This window comes from Diadema setosum, chromosome 4 (genome assembly GCF_964275005.1).
Source record: "Diadema setosum chromosome 4, eeDiaSeto1, whole genome shotgun sequence".
NCBI lineage: Eukaryota > Metazoa > Echinodermata > Echinoidea > Diadematoida > Diadematidae > Diadema > Diadema setosum.
Genome location: NC_092688.1, coordinates 36,447,022 through 36,464,001, shown reverse-complemented (window position 1 = coordinate 36,464,001; position 16,980 = coordinate 36,447,022). Strand labels below are relative to the sequence as shown.

Here is a 16,980-nt window from a genome sequence, read left to right as displayed (position 1 = left end):
TGTGGATTGAGTGAAAGCAGCAACATTAGTAGAACACATCAGTGAAAGTTTGAGAAAAATCGGACAATCCATGCAAAAGTTATGAATTTTTAAAGTTTTGGTGTTGGAACCGCTGGATGAGGAGACTACTAGAGGATATGACGTATGAGTGGACAACAATACAAAGAAAATATAAAGGATATTCAACAAAAATTCACTTTTCTAGAATTATGAAAGAGCAGTGGACCAACCGCTTTCAGAAAGCAGGGGGAATAATTGCTACCCTTAACATATGTCAATATCAAGTTGATGGAATTTGTAATTTTCACGAAAAATGGATTTTTGTAGTATTTTCTTTATATTTTCTTGATATTGTAGTCCACTCATACGTCATAACCTCTAGTAGTCTCCTCATCCAGCGGTTCCAACACCAAAACTTTAAAAATTCATAACTTTTGCATCGATTGTCCGATTTTCTTCAAACTTTCACTGATGTGTTCTACTAATGTTGCTGCTTTCAGTCAATCCACATTGTTCTTGGGGTTTATCTTCCCTTTAATGTTGAGCACTATTTTGAAAGCGATCTATTTATGATAGCATAGCAGAAGAAGATACATCCCTACAGTCCCTATAATTGTGTCATCTGTAAAGCATGTAAGAACATGCAGAATCCATTCTCATTCCATGTCCCAGCCACTGCGACTGATCATTGCCAAACCCTAGTACTGGGTCACATCCTGGTGTCCCTTTTGCAACCTTGAAAATTATATTCCTTTCATAAGCTGGTATATTGTAGAGGGAGGCGATCCAGACCATTCCTCAGAGTAATAAAACTGGAAACTTCTTTATGATGGAGGATTAAACAATAATTAAGATTTACAGTGAATTTATTTGGACCCCGCAAAAATTCCAGCATTATTCTTGGTACAAAATCAGGAGCATACTTATTCTCTGGTTACATTTGGTTAGTTTTTAATTTCTTTTTAAAAGATTGTGAGGTATATTACTGTAAGATTTCTTACATGATGTTGGCAGATTATTATTGCAAAATTTTGTGACGTTTGCAAAAGGGAAACACGCCTTTAAAATTCCTCACCCACTTCCCTTCTTCAGAATCCTCGGACTCTCTCATCTTGCGTCAGTTTTTTAAGATTATGTTTTGGTTTTTTTTTTTGATAATACAGTCCAAGAATGAATACACTCTTGCTCCATCTGCCTTTGGGATCAGAACAAGATGTTCCCCTTTTTGTCTTCCAGGCATTGTCTCTCCCACCACCATGAAATGAAAAATAAAACAATATCATGCATCCCATGCTCATGCTTTCAATTTCTCAAAATGTCCAGTGATGATGTTATCAAGTGTGAAGGATAGATGTGAGTGGAGTATGGTAGTGTCTGCATGATGTGACAAGGATGAAAGTGGAAGAGGTCAAATGTCATTAAGGGTCAGAGATATTTGGATGAAGATGCTATTTTCCAGCCATTTCTTTGACATGGAAAGTCTGATGATAATGTTATTTGATATGATGAATGGAAATGAATCTGGAAATGTTTACTTTGTGCAAAGAGGATTATTATAGAATAATCCGCAAGGAGAATGGCATAGGATGTTTTTAGAAACTAGCATTGAAATCCCTTATACATTATATTTTGCAGTTGTAGCCAATTTTACTGTATAGTGTATTTTTCAAAATATATATGTGAAACTTGGGAATTCTGTTCTTTCTTGTTTCATGTTTGGTCTCAATGAAGCTCCTACAGTTTTGTTGGTTAGGATTAACTTTATTGAATATAGTCAGGTGAAACATAATGCGGTGGAGTTAGACCTTACTCCATAACTTCCCATGTCTGACCAACACAAAGCTTGAATGAAGTCAATGCCAGGAGTCTGTCTGTCTGTCTGTGTGTGTGTGTGTGTGTGTGTGTGTGTGTGTGTGTGTGTGGGTGTTTGTGTGTGTGTGTGTGTGTGTGTGTGTGTGTGTGTGTTCACATTTGTGGGTGTGCATATTTAATGCTGCCAGCAACAACCAGTAGCATTATCTTTTGTGATTCTCTGAGATGTTTATTCCCTCATGTTGTTGGCACCCTGCATCAGGGTATCACATTTCCTTCTTGGGTTCTCCCATCCCATAGTCATGTGGATGCAGCATGTGCCCGAACATCATTTTGCTTTGACTTAACGTGCCCGTCGGCGAGATCGGCTGACCTGGATATTACGTTACAGCATCTGGTGTCATCCTCGTGATCCATCTCACTCGTTGCGATTATTCGAGATGCACTTTATTTTGATGGGTATGTGTGGCTATCCATTCATTGCCAAACATGGTTTATTGGTATGTACACAAAGACTGTTTAATCATTCTTCTGAGAATATCAGGTTGATACGTACATTCGTCAATGCACTTTTTGCTCGTTGGGAGGTTTTGTATGTCGCTTTAGCCAAGGAAATGCAAGAGACTATGCATATTCTTGTAGGAGACGTTGTTGCAGCATCTTGTGTATTGAGGATATGCATGACACCCCAAGAAGTGTTCTCATACAGACTGGAAGCCTCTGTGAGAAGCCAAATGTGATCAAGGGTCTATTGTACACGTGTAAGGAGTTGTGACCAATTGCAACTCAAGCCTTGATGCAGCAATCCCAAGGGATTACATTTTAGATGTGTTGAACTTGTTCCTTTCAGTCACAAGATTCAACGGGATAGAATTGGTTTTCCTTTTCCCTGTTCATTTTCTTCTTCTTCTTCTTCTTCTTCTTCTTCTTCTTCTTCTTCTTTTTATGGGGGGGGGGGGGGAGGAGAAGACGTCTTCTTTTATTCTTTCATTGAATAAAGATTTCAAGTTCTGCGTCATGCATGCAGTTACAATGTATTGATACTTCCATATACAGTAGACTCTCGATATGAATGATACATTCTGATATACCAACGTTTTATTGCAACGAGACGATTTTATTGGTTCCAGAGCTCTTTTTGTGTGTGTGTGTGTGTGTAGTTCTTTTTTTGTGTCACACTGAAATAGTATATGAAACACATTCTTTGTTGCAAAATGTTTGTTCTTCTTAGGGTGTAATGAGATCGTTTACATACTTTCTTTCAATAGTCTGTGTACAATGCACAAGCAGGCTGAGCAATATCTTTCCATTAACACCATTGCTTTACACATTTCATGAAGCGTGAAAATAAAAATCATGATTACTGCACTTCACTGCTAGCAGAATCAAAATGACATGTAACTTTATCTCTCTTAGTGCATATATTTTCTGCTCCATCCTTGTGATTCAGTATAAAAAAATATGCAAAGGAAATAATATATGACCCATCACCATATACCATAGTCATATCCTGTCAGAGAAAACCCCAAAGTGAGGTGTTTGGCTTAAGAATATGGAATTTGATCTGTGTTCGTGATCAAAAGTCAAAAGTTTTCAATGTTGTAATTCCTGCAAGAATCTGAAAGGTGTAAGAATGTTTGGAAATACATGTAGTGACAGAGTCTCCCATCGGTTTCTGAGAAGCATGCTGCTTTGGTGTTCTGAATGGGTCTGCTGAGATGTGATTCACAAAACTTTATAGTAGATAAAGTTTTATGGTAACGTCTTGTGGAATGAAATGTAATGTGAGGTCAAACTAATAGCCATTTTGATATTGTAATAATTTGCATTTTCTTTAAGAGAAGGAAAAATAAGAGAAAAAAGTGTGTTTTATCATTTTGCCAACTGAATTTATTGCTTTTACTGTGTTAAGTTTTTGGATATTAGGTGGGACAAAATGTGCATAACTGAAAATACTGAATGTGAAGAATCTAAAAGTTTCAACATCAGAAAATTGTCACATACACTAATTTCTCTTGTTATGAGTATACCCTCTTCTACTTAGACATTTGTCTACATGTATCTATTTCTATGTCAATTCATCCTCCTTTTTCTTTCTCTGCTAAATATTTGTACATCTATATCTTAATAAATTTATCAACTTTACTATCCATCTATCAGTCAATATACTTTCAATGTTAAATGTTCTGCATGTTAATATCAGTCGATAATTGGTCATAATGCAGTCATGTGACTAGTACATGAAATATAAAAAATCTTAATATTGCGAGCAGTGACATCACATATAATTCAAGAATATGATTGGCTGCCGATGCTGCCAATGGGGCTGGAATGAAATGATGTGTATTTTTGTAGACCACAGAGTACAACATATTTGCCTTGTCTTTTGTAATACAACACTTGAAAGTCCCTTGGCAGTTGTGTTTTTGTTATGTTTGTGTGTTTTTTTTTTCCTGCAACAGACGATAACTCACATTATGATGTTAAGTTTTATAGTACACCTCTAAAAAGGGTATCAGTATCAGTAATGCAGCCAGCATCGAAAATCATTATGTGGCGTCCAGCGATATTTCAGGTAATATTATTCAAAAATTTTACTAGCTGTCGACGGGGCTGGAATGAAATGGCGTGTATTAAATAGCTGTAAGATGTCATTATGCCTACTTGTATATCACTGTAATCGCCTTGGGAGTTTTATTTTCCTCCTTAGGCAATATTTGAATCTCTTGGTAAGAAAAAAATAAATACATAATTGCTGGAATATAAAGTAGTTTATTACACCACTAAAAAGGCAATATCTTGATAATATATCTCCCCCCTCTCAGTCAATACCAGCAGATTTGACAATAGATGTTCATATAGGGTGTATTGTTACGCATGGGTCCGTGTTGTATTCAGTGATATCTGAAGGAAGTAAAGGAACTAAACCCCAATATGACGCCTAACTCGCATTTGCATCCACATACGTGGCAACAGGGTGCATTATGACCTGCAATAAATCTCCTCGAAAGAGTCATCCTTTGATGAATTTTTGTCAGCTTTGACGATCAAGCGAGTCGTTCACAAATCATACTTCCTTACCTCTCCAACCAACTCCATTAATCCAATTGGTCATCCCATATAACATGGAACGTCCATCATATTATCTCAAAATAATATATTACAATCTATCTAAAGTGTAAGATAGTGAGATATCTGCACATGATGCAATACATGTATATAGTTCTGATAAATCTTTTTGATAAAATATTTACATCACGGACACAAGAAAATTATGAATTGAATATTGAAGCACCAAGAAATTATATATTTTTAAAAAAGATCAATATATATACAGTAAAAATTGTCTCATCACTACAGTCTTTACTGTTTTGTGAATAATACACAGGCAATGAAAGCGTGTTCATCGACCGCGCACGGTCTTTTCATTCGCACTCCCGATCAAGGTAAAAACCCGGCTGCAGTTTGCTATTTCGAAGGTTTGTTATTCCAAAGGTTTGTAATTTTGAAGAATCGTTAATCAGAGAATGAAATAAGGTTCATTTTTCCAAAGGTTTATTTATCCGAAACTGAAAAGAAGATGCGTAATAACGAACCATTGGAATTACGAACCTATTTCGTTTTTGGATTAACTGACGTTTGGACCAACGACCCTTATTTTCGGATGAACGAGTCTTCGGATTAACAAACCTCCAAAATAACGCCATAGCACAAAGGTTCGGATTAATGGACCCTATTTCATTTTCAGATAAACGAACATCTAGGTTTATGAACGTTGTGTGTGTTCGGAATAACGAATACTCGGAATTACGCACCTTTTTGCATTTTCAGATTAACGAACCTTCGGAATAACAGACATCACCCCTAAAGAGACTATCTGTATAGAAGTTATAGAGATCAGAGCCAAAAACCCAGTTCACTTTCCTGTCCGCCCTCATGATAAACGGTCTTCATAACCCCATCACCAGATCATCAGAATTCAAAAATTGGGAACTCGGTCATTACACGTCGAAGATTTTGTAAATTGATTCCTTGTATGATTTGCAGAGAGCTGCGAGCATCCAGGCCTAGCGAAAGGAACGAAGATATTCCAGCAAAATCATTACTAAACACATGACAGGAGACTCATGACTATGATATACCACATCGTGAATGCCACTTTTACATCTCCTATAGACTACAGATTTACAGCTACAACGACAACAGCAGCAACGATGATAACTACAATAACAACAACTACAACAACAACAAAGCACGTTTTGATTGCATACTAAAAGTCGCTCGTTTTGAATACTGTATTCCAATGAGCTGAACCCATGCTTCTCTTATGTTATGTTGCCTTGACTGCCTCAAATAGTTCGTTTTAAGTTGATGATTTTTTTTTCTTACGAGTAGGTGGCTACCATGGTAACGGTCATTTCCGTCAGGGGCATGTCTTCCGTTTCCGGGTTCCTCCTCCCAGCACAGTTGCACTCCTTGGCGATCTTATTCCGCAGGAGGCTCAGCCCAGCCAGCACCCACTGAAAGACTAGTGCCCCGAGCCCCTCGACGAAAACGACGATGAGGATCACCTTGGGTCGGTCGAAGTTGAGGATCCCGTAGATGTAGTGGCGACCGAACGGGTCCGTGCCGCCCAGCGCCCAGTAGACGGCGGCGAAGACGAGGTACACGGCGCCGTAGACGAGCGGGTAGAAGACGTGTCCGAAGCGGATGGGCACCGCCGTGACCGCCAGGTCTATCACGAGGACGATCGACGGGAGGGCGTGGATGTTGAAGTTCTCGAAGATCTTTCCCGCGGGGAGGTCGATGCCGGCGGTGGGCCAGAAGGAGGCGGATATCAGGAGAGAAGTGATGCTACAGATACTGAACAGTAACCACTGAAGCCGAAATAGGATTGGGGGCTCTGCAAAAAGACATGGAGACAAAAATGATAACTGCATTGCAAATACTCATGATGATAATGCCAGTGATGATGACAATAATAATGATGATAATAATAATAATAATAATAATAACAATAATAATAATAATAATAATAATAATAATAATAATAATAATAATGATAATAATAATAATAATAATAATAATAATAATAATGATAATAATAATAATGATAATCATCATCATCATCATCATCATCATCATCGTAATGACGAAGAAGGAACGGACGAACGAATGACAATTAGGTAATACCCGAAATCATGCTTTCACCGTCAACATAAAAATCTGAACGCTGCTCAGGTGATCTCTCATCTAATCCCTTTTCTCAAGACAGACGTCCCCACCTCATCTCAAGCAAATTGTCATTGTGCCTGGACAATAAAATCTTAACTAAGATATATATATATTTTTTTTAACGCTATGTGTTCAAAGTTGGATCCCAGAACTCATTGAAAAAAAGAATGTGAAATTCTTATGAAGTAAATGTTTGTTCAATTTTTATATGATTTTTAAGACATTTTACAACCCCTTTTTAGACTTCTCAGGAGTCTGAGGAGAGAGAGAGAGAGGGAAAGAGAGCACACACATATTTTTTTTTAAAGAAATCTCATGTTGAAAAGTCAAATATAGTTCCTTTTTCATGTTTTTTCACTGTAGTTCTCGGGGCGGATTTCGTCGCGTGCAAAGCACCTCTTTGCCGGAGATTTTGGGAACACGATTTCGGTCAATCTAGTTTGTGTGATAGTTTACGTCTCATAAGCATGGAAACCAAAGTCAATTAAGCCTATTTACACTGTATCACAGAAGAGCTGCGGTTTATTAATGCAACTGTATTCAGGCAAAGTATTTGCATCTAAATTGCTCAAGAAGACTTCATTGATTTTGTGTTGTATGATATACAATGTAGTTTGAAAAGATAGACAGACAAAAGGAAGTATCTCGATAACGAAAACTGTCTTATTTCCCCTAGCGATACGATGTTATTTTGCAAAATACTCCCAAGCGCATGAGCGTGACATTAATATTACCACGATGTTTGTAATTCAATGAATTTATAGGAATTTTCTGCATCGAATATAATATTACAAATGAAATGCAGTCATTTCTTTTTGTTTACAAGACAATAGAACATACAGTGTGTACATCCGAATATAGAACTGAGAATATACATGTACAGATTAAAGAAAAGAATAAGAGAACACGTCAATTGGAAACCACTCGGGATAAAGTGTAATGATGAGACTGAATTATGGCACGTATTGTATTGGGAGTGTAACTGTCGTCAAATAAGCATTATAGCTTGAAGATACGACAGCCTTGAAAGAGAAGAAAAAAAAAGAAAATGAGCAAAACATACATCTTGTATACTTATCGAAAAGAAAAGAAAAAGCAAGAAAAAAGCAGTGACATTCTGGCATCACATTCTGGCATCAGATTTATCCCAATACCCGCCTAAAAATTTATGGGAATAGAGCCTCCTTTTCTGTTACGCCACGTCTGTGGAACTCTAGCTATACCAGTCCCGCTTTGGAATTGTAACAACCTCTGAACTGAAGACTTATCTTTTCCAGCAACTTTATGAATGATGTCTGACACATTGTGGGAGCCGGACGCCTTCGAATGTTTCTACAGATTAATGGCGCTATATACAGATATAAATGTTGTTTCTTCATCATCATCATCATCATCATTATCATCATCATCATCATCATCATCATCATTTTTAGTGGCACAACTTTCATTTCGGGAAGGGAAGGGTGCATTGGCCCTTGACCCACCCCTGTCCCACACACACACACACGCGCGCGCGCGCTAAAAAGCGTAAGTAAAATTCCGCGGTTCCTGAATGAAATAGCAGCACGTGACAATGACTGTTTCTTCACTCGCGTAAAATGATTCTCTACTGCTCATGAAATCAATGGTATGAATACGTTTTATTGACTATCAACAGGTAGGCCTACATCCTATGTCACGTGCCACTCTATACTAAATATAGGTTTTCCCGACTTATGTCATTGTTTTGTCATTCAGTTTCATCATTCATGATTATTAAATTGAAACATTCATTTCCGTCAATAATACGCTCAATCATCGAAATGTCGTCGATCCAAATCGTTTTCGTCGTTCAAATTAACTAACGTGGCAACCAATTTCGAATTTGCTCATTCTGATTCGTTGAAAGCACATACATTTTCGGCAATGGATGTTGACTTCGTCTCGACCTGTCGCCAGCTCATTCCGAATACATGTACATGTATTCAAATTCGCATTTGGGCAAACAAGTTCATTAGAGCCTAGGAGCATTCAAATTAGACCTGCATGATGTCCAATAAAAAGTATATTGCATAATTACGTACTGATCTTGAATTGCATGTTAAGAATGTCTATCTATGGATCACACATGGAGATGAAAATGAATAGGTAAAATGAAGATCACAAAAACAGTATAGTGATCATAATGAAAATAAAGATGACAAATTAACATTGTAATCACATCATGATTATCAAGATGAAATTAAAGATGTAGATTAAATGTTTAAATAAAACAGATAACTATGTGATGATCATGGTAAAAAGAAGGATTTATTTAATTTAAGGTCGCATAAAGTGTTGAGCAAAAGAAAGAAAAAAATCTGGGTGTTCAAATAAACATGTGCTTATCATGATGATGACATTTAGATGCATTGGGAATTTAAGGTTTCTGGGACGAACACTGCACTATACAATATATAGCTCAGTCGGTGGAGCACCGGGCTAGCAGTCCGGAGGTCTCGGGTTCGAATCCCGACGGAATCCCAGTTCCTTTTCTCATTTTTCCACTAATAGAATTAAAAGTCATACAATGATTAATTGCACGAAATCACTCTACCTTACTCATGTTCATGCATAATGTGTATTACGAAAATGAACGCCCAGTTGTGAAAATCGATCGATCAAAAAATTAAGTTGAGAGTGTTCTGAAGTGCTTACCCAGCCCATCGCACTATTTTTAAATGCTCACATTTGGAAAAATCATGTCCAAACTCAAAATTGAACGCTTACATCCGAATTTGAACTTGTGACCATTAATTTGGGTGCCTAAAACGAATTTGAAAGCATTAAACGTTAAATTGTTTGACCAAAGTCACTCCACCGCTACAACAAACATACAAATTTGAAAACACGTAAAATGTGAATGGATGACGATTTTACGAAATTGACAGAGGAGATCTATACTAAATGTGTAATGAACGCTAGTGTATTTCTATTTCATGGCAGTCACTTGGGCGTATACATTTTAATTGTAGTCACTCGTACATACATTATACCCGGTAGTAAAATGCATTCGATGTCATGCACTATTTGTATTGTGTAAGAAGGGTCTCTGCAAAGCTCGTTCCTGATTGGCCAGAGTCATTATTTTACCCTCGCTTATACTGTTACGACCGTAGAAGATGTAATGGCATTTGTGCACTTTCATTATACTGCTATGATTCGTGGATGACGTATCAAAAACAGGTCAGTGGCCATTATAATTTATGTCTGCCTCCACAGTTTGTCGTTCACTCTCCCATCGTGCAACATTACACATGAATCCATGATATAAATTCATGTTCTGTCTTGCAATATAGGCCTACACAGTCAGGTAATTATGTATGTGTATCAGATGTATACGAATACGATATATTATAAAACATCATGATATATAGTACTGGGTTACTACTTGCCCATCTATATAGGCAGGTAAGAATAACTACTTGATGTGTAAATACAATACACTGTTACAACATAAGTGACAAGAGTATATAATACAGGCCTACATTGTGTGCATGATTATGTAGGCCCTACCAGGTAGACTCTATATTAAGCACGACATAATATATATCAGGTGCTTATGTGTAATTACATACATATATACGTATCAATGTATATTTTTTTTCGATCTAAATAATATTTAACTATAAGATCACAAGATCATTACAGTTCTTTTTTTTTTTCTTCTTTTAAAGGTGTGCCACATTTACCCGCACAATTTGTACAGTCTTTTCTTTGAGTTTTTAATTCTATACGGTTTTGATGGCATGCGGAATTCGAACTTGATAGGCAATAAAATCATATCGGTTGCTACGGTTATATTATTTCCTGATCCAGAAGACGAACACAAACAGTCGCATTGGTGACATTCGTGGGAACGCACCCTATGCTTGCCGTAAATATCTTCTTTCTTTCTTTCTTTACCACAATGCCAACATGTGATATCATAATAATTTGCATTGTTTAAACGCAAGGCATAATGTGACTGTCTTGCAGTCTTACATGCATTCCATAGAAGGGTTTCGCATGTTACGTTTCTAGGGCTTATTGGTTTTCTGACTTACGTTTGATTGCGCATTCTTTCAATGCAACAGGGTCCAGATGAGTACGCACAACATTCATTGCAAACCATTGTAAACACAAAAAATTCCATTATTTCTGTCACGCGCCTCTCTTATGTTGAAGTGGAACTCAACTCCACGATCTCTTTGACCGTAACGAATTCAGCGAAAATTACACATCAATGTATATAGATGAAAAGTTTCATTGATAATGAGCCGGAAAACAATAACAAAAAGAAGTGAATACAATGTGGGGCACGATATAAATTTCCATTCATTTTCTGAAAACATTAAAACCAGTCACTGTTCGACATGCGCAATGACGTCTCCGAGACGTGTTTAACGAAATCCTTCATCTACTATACAATTACAATTTTTCACATTATATTTGATAAGTATTCTCCCTCGCATTAAGTTATTCAACAATCGCTATGACTTGGCTGTCTATATGATTTCCAGTATTTGTATATACAGTATAACTATATGTTTTCTTTGAATTAATGTTGTTGGATTGTCTTGATGTTGTTGCTGTTGTTGTTGTTGTTGTTGTTGTTGTTGTTGTTGTTGTTGTTGTTGTTGTTGTTGTATAGTTCAACAAGGAGTAGAGCCGAGAAAAAAAAAGAAACAATTCTGCTAACATACAAATTTGCCATCACACCTATATTGATCTTTATTAACAACAACAACAAAATCAATATAAAAATCGCGACTGTAATACGTGTCAGCTGAGGTCATTATTGTGCACTGCTTCTTGTTGGGACCCTCTTTTCGGCACAATAAAATAATCATTTGATAGCGTATCACAAGTATCATGGGTTCGTGATTTAATTTCAAGTCGAGAAGCCATTATGATGTATCGCACACAGAGGTAGCTGACGTAAAAAACAAACAAACAAACAAAGTAATCTGTATATAGAGTATTTTGATAGCCATATGCCTCATACAGAGTCTATCGAAATAAATCAAAACTTTATGCCCAAAGGGGGACTTGTGAGGACGTTTGATTTTATGCCAACAGAATGTTTTGTTTTGTTTTGTTTCGTGCTGTGTGTTCAGTTTATGGGCCCGCATTTTGTCGATTTCGATGTTTATTGACCTCCATATAGCTTAAAATATTCTATAAATATATGTTTTTCGACCTTTTCATCTCTGTTTACATCGTGTGTTTGGTTTTCTCTGTCGTGGTGAAAGTTCTTTTATAAGTATATCTGTATTGAATCACTGTAAACATCTCTTATTATCGCAAAACTTAATTGAACGTGTTTCATAACTTTTCGTCGTTATCATAATAATTGAAACGCTCTTTCTGGCTATTCTTGTCCCAATAAGTGAGTTGACACGCTTTTAGTGTTAATCAAGTCTCAAGACTTGACAAATCAAGAACAACTTGCTTGAAAACAGATCTTTAAAGGGAAGATAAACCCCAAGAGCAATGTGGATTGAGTGAAAGCAGCAACATTAGTAGAACACATCAGTGAAAGTTTGAGGAAAATCGGACAATCTATGCAAAAGTTATGAATTTTTAAAGTTTTGGTGTTGGAACCGCTGGATGAGGAGACTACTAGAGGATATGACGTATGAGTGGACAACAATACAAAGAAAATATAAAGGAAATTCAACAAAAATTCACTTTTCTAGAATCATGAAAGAGCAATGGACCAAACTCTTTCAGAAAGCAGGGGGAATAATTGCTACCCTTAACATATGTCAATATCAAGTTGATGGAATTTGTAATTTTCATGAAAAATGGATTTTTGTAGAATTTTCTTTATATTTTCTTGGTACTGTTGTCCACTCATACGTCATAACCTCTAGTAGTCTCCTCATCCAGCGGTTCCAACACCAAAACTTTAAAAATTCATAACTTTTGCATCGATTGTCCGATTTTCTTCAAACTTTCACTGATGTGTTCTACTAATGTTGCTGCTTTCACTCAATCCACATTTCTCTTGGGGTTTATCTTCCCTTTAAAGGAGACATAAGGAAATGAGCTAGGAGAAGTGATTGATGGTAGCTATATATGCCGACTTTCTTTAATTCTCTATTTGAATGGGGGTTTTTTTTCAAGAAAGGGTATAAAACTGAGACGTATCAGTATCTGATGTAATGCTATTACATTTGACTTGCAGTCATGTCGCTCGCGTGACGAGACTTTTCAATCATTCAAGTTTTTGCGTTTGTTTATGACCTTCACGTAATGTTTGATGACGCAGGCATTCACTCATGTTATGTCAGTGCAAGGTCTTTTATAGAAATGAAATTATGAAATCAATAAAAGAAAATGAATGCTAAACAGTTATCCAACTGAGGGCCACGGAAGGTGTGTGTGTGTGTGTGTGTGTGTTTGCAGGGGGGGGGGTGGACTGTGCGCCGGTGGGTGGAGGTGTGTAAGAGTGGTGCTCGTGATTGGATCAATAGTACCTCCTCTACCTCCCCCCCCCCCTCCCCCGCCGGCCTTTTGTGATGCTGCCTTTATAAATCATCAATCAATTCTTATTCGCTTTCGCATTACTTAAACTCGTTATGTTTGTTAATTTGCAGTTTTGTTATTATATTATATCACACAGCATTACTTGTAGTGCCTGTAGGAGTGATTATTTTCTGTTTGTAAGAACAGAAGAAAAAAAAAATAGATTGAGCATGACTGATCGAAACGCAGCATTTAAACCTATACGTTATGTGTCTGCATGGCACCGCGCGCTGGTCTTCCAACAATTATTACAGTATATATCACAATTAGAACGATGATCTTACCATACAAACACATATTAAAAACCAATCAAGAATATTATCGAGAAAACTATTCCTTTCCATAAAAAACATAGAAAAATAACTTAAAACGTAATAAAAAGAACAAACAGTGAAACAAAATACGTGTTGCAATCCTCAGCCCGCATTAAAGCAACCTATCAAGTCCCTCTTATGGAATTTTGCTGATGGCATTACCATCATCATCGAATTGACACCTCTGAATTTCATTGCATACTTTTTTAAAACTTTTTATTCGGCATTCTGAACGTTTAAATAGATATGATATTATTAAGATCTGCACAAAAATCAGATATGCCCATTCGACAGAGAATTTTAAACTTCAATCTTCCGAGATGGCTCACCAGTTCAAGAATCACACCCCGTCATGCAGCTACTATATATATCAGAGGATTATTAAAATTATTAAATGAATATTATATATATATATATATATATATATATATATATATATATATATATATAAAGGCTCATTCAATGAGAATTTGTTAGGTCTGCCCGGTAAAATACTTTCATTTAGCGAGACAGCACCAAACTAAATATGGGCCTCCGTGGATTGATCGAGGAATTGCTGCAGATCCACGCAGCTCCTTACCAAAAAGAGAGTTGGCCGTGTAGGCTCCGTGCTGCAGGTAGTAGGCGTAGTCCGCGATGCCGTTGAGAAATGCCACCACGAGGTAGAGCGTGGTCAAGATGAGCGTCCAGTCGGACAGGTAGATGAAGACCTTGAGCCCCTGGACGTGGACGATGTTGGTGGACAGGTGGATGACCAGGTACACCGTAAAGTAGGTGGCCAAGAGCATCCGGTAGGTCAGAAACTTGAGATTGGCATACGGGGTACACTGTTCCGACATTCCAATAAGAAAGAAAAACATAAATGAGAGAAAAACCTGAAAGATGTTGAAAAAAATGAATAAAAAAAAACGAGCGAAGAAATCATCAACTAATGAAGATGGGTAGAGTCTCATTTAACCAAACAAACGTCGATAAACGTTGTTTCATGTTTGTAAATGATGTTTGCCTAATTGTCTTTGCAACTATACTGTTACATATCTATTGCCGCCTTCACTGCGAGATCTCGTAAGATACAGCAGTTCTTTGTGTTTATACATTTGCACTTATCTTCTTACTTCTAAAGAACGATTCCAAAGCAGACAATGCGCAAAGAGCTATTGCTAATTTTTCAAAATGTCAAGGAGCTTTAATCCTTTGACGACCGTCGTATTTCTATTTTACAGATGGAAACCGTTTGTCTGAACTTTTCTCCATGACGTTCTCCCTCTCGAACTTAAATAGAAATGAGCCATGAAAAAGTCGGCATTCATTTGGTTAAACAAAAACAAAAACAAAAATGCCTGAAGGATAGGCCCTTTTTTGACCTGTTCATATGGAGAATTGAACTCTTACTAATTTTGCAATAGCTGCAATGTTTGGAGACGGTGATTTTGATAAAGTTTAAGAGGGCTCACCAAGGGTCTGACGATGTCGCTTGGGTAGCGAGTATCGAGACTACACGATAGACAATCCCGATTGCACATCCTGTCGTCTGCTTCGACTCGATCTCTTTCTAAGTCCGTTAAAACCGATTGTCCGTGCGATAGCGCCTGACTCGATTGAAGTCCAGAAGTATATACAAACACTGAAATATTCGCTGGTACTATAAATGCGTTTCAGTTGACATCTTCTTTACGGAATAGGCGCCAATTTCTGAAAAGTCCTGTCAAAACGTGACAAAAGCGCGTTGACGAGTATCGAATGGGTTTAGGTCAAGGGTATCACCAGCGATTGCCTACGATCGCATATTCTTGCATCTCCCCTTCACGTCGATAGACACTTTCATGGAATGGAAGTTTGTCTGGCGGTGGTATTACTCTATAACGAGACAACACTTTGACGTAGGCCTACTCTCCAAACGAATGCGACGCTTGAATGCGACGAGCATACGAAATTCCTTCAAGGTTGGCTAACCCGCGCCTTCAAAATATGGATGTGCAGCTATCAGCTACCAGCAACAAAATTTAATGCATTTGAAAACTCTACCACCGGCCGTAAAGAAGCCCCTTCGGCAACTTTGTGCGGGCTAGTGGGGCCTATACGGCAAATACGCTTCTCGATGTTTAGTCAGTATTGACGTCCTCCTCCTGTTTTCATCTTGTCGTATGCATAAAGACCATCTTCAATCTGTGGTCTCGAGACATGAAGTATGTGACGCCATAGCATCGCCTGTAAAGGTGATATAGGCCTGATTCTATTCATTAAACTTGATGCTTCTACAACGGTATTTTATGACGACGCCTGACCCTGGTCGTTACGAGCTAGATGTAAACTTAGGTAATGATCATGAATTACTGATAGCGAAATGTGTAAAAAAAAAAGAAAAAGAAAAAAAAAAGAACAGAACAGAACATACCGAGAGGGTTATAAGGGAGAAGATTTTATGAATGTATGTATATATATATACATACATATATATATATATATATATATATATATATATATATATATATATTGGAATCAACAATTTTAATGCAAATTGTATCTTGTATATAGACGCTGTGAGATGTATATGGCTGTAGGCCTATATACTAGTACATTGTACAGTGCAGACAAGTATTCGCTCATTGTCATTAAACTCCTATTAAACGTCTTTCGACAAAATGGACGCCAAGTGGCCGAAGTCCTTAAAAAATCGAATATTGAAGAAAGTTATATTATTTGGGCGCTGTAGCATAGTAGATAAGACTCCCGACTCCCAATCGGAGGACCCGAGTTCGAATCCCGCCTAGTGCTTACGTCCTTGACAAGATGCTTTTTACCCACAATGTCCCTCTCAACTCAGCTGTATAAATGGGTACCTGGCAACGCTAGGATAACAATAATAGCAGGGCCCTCTGGTAGAGCAGTGACAACACTGAAGGGGCTACCCTGGATAAATGAAACCTGTCTGCATATTTTGTTATAGATGGATGATAATAATTGCTGCCGAGTTGTTTTTGGAATTCAGTCCTCAGGGGACGATGCAATGCATCTTTCGTAATTAGCATGTTGTACTAAACGCTTATATTGTTTCTTTGGAACCTACATTCTACAAGCATTGCTTTTT

At 37.3% G+C, this 16,980-nt stretch overlaps 1 protein-coding gene across 1 annotated transcript; it reads right to left on the bottom strand.

The window, feature by feature from the left end:
• Positions 1 to 6,137: 6,137 nt before the first annotated feature.
• On the bottom strand, positions 6,138 to 15,415 carry LOC140227209 (protein rolling stone-like). The gene is made up of 3 exons (XM_072307637.1): positions 15,347 to 15,415; positions 14,473 to 14,719; positions 6,138 to 6,715 (listed from the first exon to the last, which is right to left on the bottom strand). Exons 1-3 carry the CDS (start codon positions 15,413 to 15,415, stop codon positions 6,198 to 6,200), a joined length of 834 nt encoding a protein of 277 aa, XP_072163738.1. The 3' UTR covers positions 6,138 to 6,197.
• Positions 15,416 to 16,980: the final 1,565 nt, after the last annotated feature.